We start from the raw sequence: 12393 nt of genomic DNA on the forward strand, positions 1-12393 counted from the left end.
AGTTTTACTTAACTAAAATCATCCCTTCACCTTCTAATTCCCATAAAATACATATCTCAGCATTTATGCTTCTAATGTATTTAATTTTAAATTAAGCCACTGAGTTGAAATGTTTTACCTGTTATGTAATAGGTTACTTGTCTGTTAATTTCTTCAGAATCGGCATCTGTGGTGCTTAAAATGGCAATGACACCGCCCGGTGGGTCATCTTCACTCACGGTCCCTTTATAAATCTCCGCCGTGAACCGTGGGGGGCTGTCGTTGACGTCGGTGACGGTGACGTCCACCATGGCCGTGGAGGACAGCTGGACCTTCTCCCCGTGGTCCGATGCGACCACTTTAATCTGGTAACTGTCTCTCTTCTCATGGTCGAGCTCCTTGAGGGTTGTAATCCAGCCTGTCTCCATGTTAATGGCGAAAGACTCGATGACCTCTACGCTCTGGGACTGATCTAGACTATACATAACTTGGCCGTTGGCTCCCGAGTCCAGATCCGACGCCCTGACCTGGATGACTCGACTGCCCCCTGGCTGGTTTTCCACAATAAAGGCCTCATATGGGTTAGACTCCAAGACAGGGCTGTTGTCATTGGCATCCTTCACTTGGATGCTGACGTCCACAGAAGCCACCACCTCGTGGTCCCCGTGAGCGCACCTGGCGAGGATGGAGAACTGGTACCACTTGGTCGTCTCGTGATCAAGGCTCTTCTCCAGTTTCAGTCTCCCACTCTGCCTGTCAATCACAAAGAACTCGTCCCTGTTACTCTCGGGAGTATTCCCCTTGACAAGGCTGTACAGGACCGTCCCACTGTGTTCCGCTCGGATGAGATCGATTTCGGTCCCGATAGGCATGTCTTCTGAAACGGTGTAGGTGTAAAACGGCTCTGAGAACTTGGGGAGCCGCATTTCTGGGGGGAGCACCTTCACGTAGACGGGAACAACAGACTCCCTGGGCGGAGACCCACCATCCACAGCTCGCACGAAGAAAGTGAAGACCTCGTCCTCTAAGCCAATTAAGCTTTCCTTTGTCGTGATGATGCCAGACAGCCTGTGGATCTCCAAGTTCTCCTGAACACTGTCAGAATCAGCTTCCAGGGTGTAGGTGACATCGGCGTTGGATCCCTCGTCGGCGTCACTTGCAAGAACTTTAATGACGGATGTGCCCTTGGGAGCATCGGACCCGATGTTTACCTCGTACCTGGTGGCTCGGAACTGGGGTGCATTGTCATTGTCATCGGTGAGGATGACGTTAATGGTGCAGAACGCAACCTTTCCTCCCGCATCCTTCGCCATTAAGCGGACCGGGATCACTTTCTCCGCTGGGATTTCTCGGTCGAGTTTTTCCAAAGTGAATACCTGTCCTCTCTCATTGGTGTAAAACCTGTCTCTGGCAAAGTCATTCACAATATGGTAAGTGATGTGGCCGTAAACACCAGCATCCCTGTCCGTCGCTTTCACCGCGGTCACCAGGGTGTGCACGGGAGCATTCTCCGCGAGCTCCACTTCGTACTCGTTCTGAAGAAACACGGGGCTGTGCAAGTTGCCCCCAATGACAGTTACGTGAACCTGCGCCGAACTTCGGAAAACGCCATCCGAGACGGAAATGTTAAGACTGTAAAATGGCTTCAAGGTGACCTGGCGGAGGTTGGAGAGCGTGATAATCCCCGTTTCACCGTCCATGACAAAAGTCTTCTGGTCATTGCCGGACAGAATGGAGTATTGAAGCTTGTCTGTGTCTGAGCTGTCTGCATCGTAGGCTTTGACACAGGTCACAAAATGCCCGTGCGTGGCGTGCTCGCTGATCCTGGCCTCGTAAACGGGTTGGTCAAACAGGGGCGGGTTGTCGTTGAGGTCCGTGACATCCACTGTGACCACCACCTCGCTGCTCAGCGGGGGCATGCCGCCATCCACGGCCCTCACAGCAATCCTGTGCTGCTGGAACTGCTCGTAATCCAGCGCCCGGACGAGGGAAATGACACCCGTGCTGCTGTCGATGTGAAAATGATCGTGACTCTTGCTGTGATTCCCAGACATGTGGTAAGAGATTCCCCTGTTGGGTTCCGAATCCGCATCTGTGGCTTGAACACGCACCACCGAGGTCCCAATGACAGACGCCTCCGACAGCGTGGCGGTGTAGGCCTGCTGAGCAAACACGGGGGCGTTGTCATTGATGTCTTCCACCACGATGTCCACAAACACCTCGGCGTGCGCCCCCGTCAAGGAGTCGGTGGCTCGGACGCTCAGTTTGTAGGCCGGGTGGGCCTCAAAGTCCAGGGGGGCGATGATGTTGATGACGCCGGTGTTGAAGTTAATGGTGAACTGGCTAAAGGGATCGCCGTCGGTGATGCTGTAGAGCACCTTCAAGCCCTCGGGACTGTTGGCTTGCACGTGGACGACGGGGCTGTGCACCTGGATATTCTCCGGGATCTCGGCGCTGTAAAAAGGCTTTTCGAACACGGGCATGGCTTTGTTCATCACCGTGATGGGAACGATCACTTCAGCCGAAAAGGCAGGGTTTCCCCCATCTTTGGCAACCACAGTGACGAGGTACTGTTTATTTAAGGTGTCGGGTTCGAATTGCTTCTTCAGTGAGATGTCACCGGACGGCCCGATCTGAAAGTGCTCGTGATGTTCCTTCAGGTAGTAGTGCACGTCCCCATTCCTGCCGCTGTCTCTGTCCACGGCGGTAACATGGCGGATGGTGTGGCCTACCTCGGCGTCCACCCTCACGACGGCGTAGTAAGGGAGGTTGACAAACACCGGGGCGTTGTCATTTTGGTCTTCCACGGTGACCTTCACAACCACGTGGGCCACCGCGGCAGGCTTGTGTTCCTGCGTCACCTCCACGACCACGTCGAAGGCCTCCTGCTGTTCCCGATCGAAGGGTATGCCAGTGGTGGACAGGACGCCCGAGGTGCGGCTCATTTTAAACCTGCGATCGGGGTTGAGGATGTGATAGAACAAGGGCTCATTGATCGGATTGCCAATCGCAGTAATGACAGCCAACGTCCTGGCTTCGGTGGAATTCTCTTTCACAGTCGCCGAGTAGAAATCCTGGGTGAACTTCAGTTGACTTTCTTTGCTCTCCTTCACGTGGATTTTCACCGAGGAGAAGCTTGCGAATCTGCCATCAGAAGCGCGGATGGTTAACTCGTAGCGGCTTCTTAACTGAGTTGTGTTTTGCACCGTGATCGAGCCCGTCTTGTAGTCCATGAGAAACTTCTCCCCGATGTTGCCCTCAGTGATAGAGTACATTACCTGGGAGAAGGCGCGAGAATCGGCATCGGTCGCATTTACCGTGATGACTTTGACGCCTTTGTATGTGGGCAACAAGAGAGAGGCTTCATACAAGGACTTGGAGAACACGGGAGGGCAGTCATTAATGTCAATGACATGGATAGTCACGTTAGCTGCGTATTCAGCAAACAAGCGTGGTGTTCCCATGTCATGCACTTGCACGGTGAAGCGAAAAGTGCTTGTTTCTTCATAGTCCAGACTCAGTACTGTATGAATAGCACCCGTGCTAGAATCAATGGCAAAATATTTGTGTATCGATGGCTCAACAATGTGGTACACAAGCAAAGCATTCGACTCCTTATCAGCATCGGTGGCTCGAATCACTAATGGGATGTTCTTGTCTGTGAGAACCACGCTGTTCAGGGAAGCCGACTCGCTGACGAGTCCTGTGTATTCTGCTTGCATAAAAACAGGCCAGTTGTCATTTTCATCCTGCAGATGCACTAGGACCGTCGTGTTAGTGGACAAGCCGGCCATGTTGGTTCCTTGGACTGTCAGTGTATACATGGGCAAAGTTTCAAAGTCCAGGGCCTTCTGAGTGATGATACTTCCAGAATGTGGATTAATGTCGAATGCATCAGCTATGTTTCCATCTCTTATTTCATAGACCACCGATGACTGACTGTGGGCTGTAACCATCCCGACAAAACTCCCAATGCTGATGGTTTCACTAATTTCAACAGAATATTCTTTAGACGTAAACCTCGGAGCGGCATTGTCAGCAATTGTGACAAAGATATGCACGGAAGTGATTTCACTCAGGGGTGGACTGCCTTTGTCTGTAGCTTTAACCATTAGGTCATATTCCACTTGGTTACTTCGATCCAATTCTTTGGCAGTTTTGATAGAGCCCAAGATGGGATCGATTGTAAAAGAATTTCCAATATTTCCTGGGAGGGGGGAAAAAAAGAAGCATGTTAGAGAAAACTACAGGCATCAAGTACTATTTGGAAATGTAGAAACCAATGAAGATAGCTGTAAAAATTATATTCCTAAATTAAACAGAAATTCGGGGGTTATCAACATTTGAATGGAACTTGTCTCAAATTTTCAACTTGTTTCATTTCTGTCCAACTAAAATAAGGCAGACTAGTCAGAGTTCTGTCCATAAATTATGAAAAGTAAGAAAAAAGAAATATCACTCTGGATCTAACACCAAACACAATCTCTTTTGCTTGAACCAAGAATGCGCTTATGGAAGGGTATGGCTACCCTTCATAAAGCAGTTAAGTTCATAATTTTCCAAGTGTTCCCTCAAAAACCCTTTAGAACATACTTATATTTCAGCATTTATCACTTGAAAATGCTCAAGATTCTCATTCATTATAAGAATTTAACAAATTTCATATTCATTAAGAGAATTTAACAAATTTTAAGAGAACTGTCCCATATTTTAAATATTCAGGGTACTGATAAATAAGCTTGTGTATAACTTGTCTTACACTTCAGAGGTTTTGAGGATTTTGGTAATAGTCTCTTCTGAATCATGTTCTGGTCAATGTATCCCCTAAGTCAGTGGTTCTCAAGTGGGGGTGATCCTATCCAGAAGGAGACATTTTTTAAAAATATATTTTTATTGATTTCAGAGAGAGAGAGACAGAAACATCCATGATGAGAGAGAATCATTAATCGGCTGCCTCCTGCTCGCCCCCTATTGGGGATTGAATTTACAACCAGGGCGTGTGCCCAGACCAGGAATCGAACTGTGATCTCCTGGTTTATGGGTCAACACTCAACCACTGAGCCACACCAGCTGGGGTTTCTGGAGACATTTTGGGTTGGCACTACTTGGGGGAGAGACCAGGGATGCTGCTAAACTTCCCGCAGTACGCAGGACGGTCCCCAAAACAAAAATCCGTCTTTCAAAAAGTCAGCCGTGTTGAGGCTGAGAAATTCTCCTCTAGCACCGATTGTTGTACTGGCTTTTCCTGCACCTTTGCCACCTGCACTGTGAACACGTATTCAGCCGCAAAGGCAACTCTGCCGAGTCCTGTTGTTTTATAGCACCGACTGAAATCTTTCTGACAAAAGCCAGCAGTGGACGATAGCTTAGCAGTTACCTATCTTTTTGAACAGATCAAGGCAGTGTGAGGGTTCGGCCCATCCGTGAACCCTTCATCCCTATTCTGTTTTATAAACAAGAGTCCAGCTCCATTATCCTAGACATAGAACTGAGTGTGTTTTTCCCAAATGAACTATTACACTCACCCCCAAAACAAGGCTGACTTGCCACTGAACTGCTTCCTCCAATTGCTTTCCTCCACGTTTGCAATCGAGTGCGGCCCTTCACAGAACAGCACTACTTAGTGTGATTTGCAAACCAGGGGATTAACCAAGCACTTCTTTCTCCACCTCATTACTAGGAAACGCTTCCTCTCTGGCCTTCATTTCCTTCCTTTAATACATTTTCCAAAAAATCCATGATAATGTTTTCTGAGGCCCGACACAGAGTCTGGTTTTCATTAAGCCCGCCTGGCTCTGCACCCAGGGCAGAGGCCCAGGCTTCTCCAGGCTCCTGAGCTCTGAGCTAAACCCTGGCCCATGGACGGGGTCCCGCTGTCTCTGCCAGGCCTTGCAGACACGGTCCCCGGCCTGTCTGTGCCTATGAGTCAACGATTCCAGATTCTCCCTCTTACTCAGTCATCACGGTCCTCTCTCATCCTGCCTGCGCATCACCCCACCTTCCAAAACTGTGACGGGCTGTCTGGATCATGGAGGAGACTGCGAAACCTTCATCCCCACCCCTTGGACTTCCATGTATCTGTCCTAAAAGAGAAGCTGACCTACTGTATTTTACACTCATTCATCTATGTGCATTTCTCTCTTACCTTGGATAGTGAAATCTTTTTTAATAATATATTTTTATTGATTTTGGAGAGGAAAGGAGAGGGAGAAATAGAAACATCAATGATGAGAGATAATCATTGATCCGAGGCTGCCTCCTGCACGCCCCTCACTGGGGATGGAGCCCACAACCCGGGCACATGCCTTGACAGGGAATCGAACTGTGACCACCTGGTTCATAGGTCGACACTCAGCCACTGATCCACGCGGCCGGGTGGACAGTGAAATCTTAATGCTTCACATACACAAGGCATCATATTGTCACCTGGAGTTGCCTGGCTTTGCTAAAGGCGGCTCTGGTCAATTAATATATGGATCCCACAGAGACCACGGCAGAAGGCACAAGATTTGCAGATGGGAGAGCAACATGGTGTTTATTGGAAGAACACCGAGGGCTGCTGAGTGGCTTGGACATGCCGTCTGATCTAGTAATCGACACACTCACCAAATACTGAAATACACGTATGTTGTTTGTGAACGAACTCACAGGGCAGTGGCGGAAGTCTGTACTCGGTTGGGGGGCTTAGTCGGTCTCCTTAGCTGGAGATACGGTGATTTCTAAAGAGCCTTAAACTGTTCTCGCTATTGGAGCCAGGAGATTATCTGGGCAAACTTGCACGCGTGTGCTATTAGCTACGACTGTATTACACACGCACACCTCACAGGGCATCAGAGAGCTGCGCACAGGAATCTGTGTCTTCCCACAGGGACACGCTGCGGATGCCGAGCGCCGGCCAGTGCGGCAACCTCTCTAAACTTCAAGTGCAATGATAGGGAACCTAAGTTTGGGGAAGAAAATCAATTCTGGTCAATAAGCATATTTACTGAGAGGCTCCTATTTCCAGGCGTTCCAATGGTTTTGAAGTTACAATGATCTCCTTTCAAAAAATAAAGAGAACACCAAGCTGCCCAGAGTACGGGGCTGAGCATGTGTCTCCAAGCACATAACTCAACTGCTACTGAACATACCCTTTAATTAATTCCTTTTCCCCTGAAGACTCCTCATCAGACCCAACCTTTTGCTCAATAAATCGCTGCTAATTAAACATGCCGGGTGATGGCCTGAATTCATAACTAGTCTTCTGAACTTTATTAAATGTAATCTGACAGACATTAGAAACAGGTGATTATGAATAAATGGTAAGTGAGCGGCCACAGGACCATTTTATAGTCCCTGCTGTTCGAACAGATTCACACACACACAATTCCACAGCATTTAAAGGGAGTCATTTCCTGTAAAGTACTTGCTCAGCACTATTTTTATAATACCAAATCAAAAACAATATCTTTGCAAAAGTCCAAGGTCTGTGCCGGAATAGGCCCTTGGTATTATGTATTCGTTGAGTGGAGATACAGTTCCATTCTTGGAATACCGAGTTACTAATTCCATCAGCCCTACAAGCATTTAAGGAATGTGTATGCCTTCAGTCGGGCACCAACAATCATATTTTAACCACCCAGTTGTTGAAAATTATGTGAAAGCTAAGGGAAAGTTTAACATTTTCTCCTACACAAGCCCAGCCAGTTTGTCTGCGGGAAAATTATTTCATTGAAGTGCTCGGGCATGCACATGTGGAATGCGCTGCTTTTTTAACGGCGACATTTCTGAACCAGTGGGAAAACCTCCATCGTTAGGCAAGGCACTAGCTACATGAAAACACATCTTACTGCTGCAACCATGGGCAGCAGACGAGGTCTTCCTTGTGAGTAATGGACTAAATTTGGTCGCTTTCAGTGAAATAAATGAAACTTCAAATATATTAAGAAATAAAAATAGTTTGACCACATAAACTACATCAACAAAGTGTTTGTTTTTTTAATTACTATCCATTTGCTTGGCTTTTGGTGATATGAGTTAATAGCTAATTGACACCTCTTTGAATTCTAATGCCTACGATAGATGCAGTTTCTAAAAATGTAGCGGTATGGACTTACAGAAAAAGGCAAGGTAAGTGGATGATCTCAATACTTTAAAGTCATTATAAAGGCAGAACAAGGAGAGACACTTTGTACCAACAATGACACTAAGAAAGACAGAGAACTGAAAAGTGCCTTCTCATATTGAATCACTTACTCTTATCATTTGGCATGAGCGGGAAAGTCCCGAAGCAAGGCCATTTCTGACTGCACACATCAGATGCTCTAAAGCCGACTGACCCGTCTCAAGCAAGAACATGCCTGTGTGGACCAATGGTGACCCCCACACCTATCAAGTTCGAATATGAATGTGCCAGCATGGCATCTGCACACGAAATGAGCTCAATGAGACCCTGGGATGGATACATGGGTGGCTGAATAGCAGCATTCAACAGAGAACAAAAACACTGTGCTTGGCCACAGTGCTGCTCTGTGACGCTCCGCCTTGTTACCCCCGGCAAGACTCAGATCTCCTGCCTTATCCTCCCTGGCACTGCCCACACTTCCAGCTGCCCTCCCTGCCCTCGCTGCCTCTTGCCCAGCTCCTCCGGCCCCTTCAGCTTTCCAACATCTCTGAGTCCAAATCCCACCCCTGGGGACCGACCGTGCGAGCCACGAGTGACACGCAACTGTGCGAGCTGCATGGGGTGACAGTGGCAGCAACAGTAAACCCGGAAGGAGCAGGGGCGTGACCCCCTCTCTGTGAGATCTGAGTGGGTCATAATTGGAAGAGTGAGCACTCCACCACGAAATCCCTGCTCTGCCTAAGAGAAAACACTCTCCGACTACAAGTAAAGCACTGCATTAATAGGCCAGCATTTTCCTAAAAACGTTTCCTAGTTTAAGAAGGAAAATGATTGTGTGGTGAAAAAAAGTTTAGAGCCCGGCCAGTGTGGCTCAATGGTTGAGCGTCCACCTGTGAACCAGGAGGTTGCAGTCAGATTCCTGGTCAGGGCACATGTCTGGGTTGTGGGCTCCATCCCCAGGAAGAGGAGTGCAGGAGGCAGCCACCGATCAATGATTCTCTCTCCTCATTGATGTTTCTATCTCTCTCTCCCTCCCTCTGCCTTCCTCTCTGAAATCAATAAAGATATATTAAAAAAGTACAGCCCTAGCTGGTTTGGCTCAGTGGATGGAGCGTCGGCTTGTGGACTGAAGGGTACCAGGTTCGATTCTAGTCAAGGGCACATGCCTGGGTTGCAGTCTCTATCCCCACTGGGGGTGTGCAGGAGGCAGCCAATCAATGATTGTCTCTCATCACTGATGTTTTTATCTCTCCCTCTCCCTTCCTCTCTAAAATCAATAAAAATATATTTAAAAAAAATACAAGTTTAGAAATATTGAATTGGCCAAATCAAGTTTTCTTTGTGGTAGGACCTCTCAGCTTTGAATTATGCTAATAACGTGAGTCTCCAAGCACTTGACCCAAACTTGTTAGGACTCTACCCTAGCTTCCTAAAGAGCTAGAACTTAAATTGTTTTCTCTTTCTTTTAACATGTAAGCTCCATGTAAGCCATTTTTGCAGTGATACACAGAAATGTTTTAACCTCCAGAACCAATTTTAGAAAAGAAGAAACACTTTTTAACAAGTGCTAAGTTCTGAACCTCTGGAGTCCTCCCCAAGTACCTGACTCGATGGAGTACACCACTTCGGCATTCCTCCCCTTGTCCTTGTCCAGCGCCGTGACCTGCAGCACCACCGAGCCCACAGCTGCGGACTCATACACCCGCCCCTCGTAGGAGGAACTCGTGAACCAGGGCGCGTGGTCATTCGTGTCACTGACATTCACCACGATCCTCGCAAAGTTGCGCTTCACAGGGACATCTTGATCTCGTACCTGAAAAAAATCAGCATTATCAATCCCGTTGGAATTTTCCTGACTTAAAATCCCTCTCAAATGCATGAAACCCTTTAGGAACTGCAGGATGGCAGGAGAATGGGCAGAGAGCCGTACCATGACCGTGAGGACGTGCTGGTGAATGGCTTCGTGATCCAGTGTCTCCGAAGTGTAGAGAGAGCCAGTTGCAGGATCCAGACGAAACTTCTTGAGACTCAGCGGATCGATGCTACTCTGCAGGGTGTAGATGAGTTTGTTTTTCTCATCCTTATCCACAGCACTGATTTGCAAAACCTCTGTTTCTGGCGCTGTGTCCTCAGGAATAACGACTTCGTACTTGGATGTAGAGAACTGAGGACGATGGTCATTTGTGTCTATGACTTTGATAAATACCTATAATGACAGAACGAGTCACATAATAATATTCCTAAGTCTGACATTTTAATAAATAACCAGTGAATCAGATGCACATTTTTAAAAATTGATTTTTTTTAGCAAAAATGAAACGCAAACATGAGAAAAGTAACAAAAATCAAAATATCTTTAAATTTTTCATTGATATACTATTTCTATACATGAGTATGATAACGAGGACCTTTCCAAATTCTTGAGACTAACTTTGGAGAGAAAATGTAACACCTTTCACACATTTCCTTATGAAATGCAGCAGAGGTATTTCTAGATTCCTCAGATAACGATTACAGAGAATTTACTTCCCCAGGTTTACAGAAGACTAATTTCCTGGATCAGAGTTGAATCTGTACCTATCATGCTATTGAGTGAGGATAATACTAGACTGTCACAGGATCTGAATTTCTTGTTCCAATCTTTGTGACTCCCAATTCTTATCGACAGATTATTTTTATATTTATGAAAAGGTAAGAAATGTGCTTTTAAATTCTTATCATTTTGTGATCGTAAAACCTATGTATCAATAGTAAACGCATTTACTTCCTAAAAGCAACTGAAGTACAACAAAAAGATAAACTCTCTTAAACATATCGGCATCGAATAAAAACCTTAGAGGAAAAAGGCTGATGTTAAAAAACTCAGTCCCCAGTAAAATCCTTTCACATGCCAGCAGGATTCATTTTCAGATTGCAAAGGCTTATGTGGATGAGGCACAGTGGAAATCACCACTGATTATAACAGCAATTTACAGTATGAGCAAGAAATCTAGGCTTCGTTGGTGCATCTGGAGAAAGGGGTGTGCTAGTCCCGATGGCACAGGAGGCCTGGGCTCGAGGAACGCACAGGTGAAGCTGCTAACACACCGCCCCAGGCGTGTGAACCTGCGGCCTGTGAGAGAAGCAGGTACCAGCTCTCAGAGAACACCAAGTCCATGATGGATCGTCACGTCAGACTTTATATGAATGCTAAATGCCATCACCAAGTGCAGAAAGGTTTTATGTGACAGTTATGTAAATATTTAAAACTTCAGAGGCCTCACTCTTCAATGTCAACGGTGATCCAGAAGGGATGGCTCTAACGGCAATTTCTACAGATTAAATCATTATGCATTTATTCCCACTATAAATTTAAGGATCATTCTTCTCATGGAGTGTTGGGCAGACATCGTGTTATCCTGCTCCAAGATCCATTAATCACAAGTGAGCGGGAACGGCTGAAGGAAAACCAGCCATTTTCGATAAGGCCATTCAGCCGAAACACTGGCTGGGCACTTACAGGTCAGCACTGAGCGTGTAAAATAAATGTGGCAATCCCGCCCTCATGAAGCTTTCAACCTCCTGGGCCATGTCCTGTGCCTACAAAGTCTAATGAGGTTTCATACACGATCAAGTAAGCCTTTCAGAGAAGCTCTTCAGGAGGAAGTAAAGCTCTGCTTGCCTAGGTCTTGGGTTGGTAGATGAGTGTATATTCATTTGGGTGGGAGTGAGATGCTAACGGGATTTTCAGAACGATGTTACCAGTTATTTTACACAGCCCTCGCCAAGGGAGCCAAGGCTTTAACCAGCTTCAATGAAAACAACTTGGACAACTCAACCTCATCAGGGACACATTTTTTTGTAATCCTCACCTGAGGATACTGTTTCCACTGTTTTTGGTTTTTTTTAGAGAGGAAGGCGGAGGGGGGAGAGAGAGAGAAACAGCGATGTGAGAGAGACACACATCGAGTGGTGGCCTCCCGTCCGCACCCTGACCGGGGCTGGGGATCGAGTCTGCAATGGATGTATGAGCCCTTGACCTGGAATCAAACCGGAGACCCTTTGGGCCGATGCTCTAACCATTGAACAACCGGCCAGGGCAACAGAGATATATTTTACACTAATACAGTTGAAAAGGAGTAAAATATGAAAATATCTTGATAATATAACAATGTGTGGGTTTCTTAAGTCTTCTTTCAAAAATTTCAAAACTGGTTAATTATATGCAAAACCTAAATCGGGATTTGCAGTTAATTTTATTTCGGTAAATAAGAGTCCTGGGTGTGCACGTGTGTTAACTACAGCAACATGGTAACTTCTGATCGGAGAAC

At 46.7% G+C, this 12393-nt stretch overlaps 1 protein-coding gene across 6 annotated transcripts in view; it reads right to left on the bottom strand.

Annotated features, from left to right (window-relative positions):
• The window catches only part of FAT1 (FAT atypical cadherin 1), a 125927-nt gene that overhangs the window by 28652 nt on the left and 84882 nt on the right, over positions 1-12393 (bottom strand). For all 6 annotated transcript variants that reach the window (XM_070408245.1, XM_070408246.1, XM_070408244.1 and 3 more), the window contains 3 exons: positions 10014-10289; positions 9686-9896; positions 119-4186 (listed from right to left, as the gene is read on the bottom strand). In XM_070408245.1, coding sequence (XP_070264346.1) covers positions 119-4186; positions 9686-9896; positions 10014-10289 — 4555 coding nt within the window. The remainder of the gene's footprint in view (positions 1-118; positions 4187-9685; positions 9897-10013; positions 10290-12393) is intronic.

This window comes from Myotis yumanensis, unplaced genomic scaffold, assembly GCF_028538775.1.
Source record: "Myotis yumanensis isolate MYYU_CA2020_CCGP unplaced genomic scaffold, mMyoYum1.0.hap1 SCAF_3, whole genome shotgun sequence".
NCBI lineage: Eukaryota > Metazoa > Chordata > Mammalia > Chiroptera > Vespertilionidae > Myotis > Myotis yumanensis.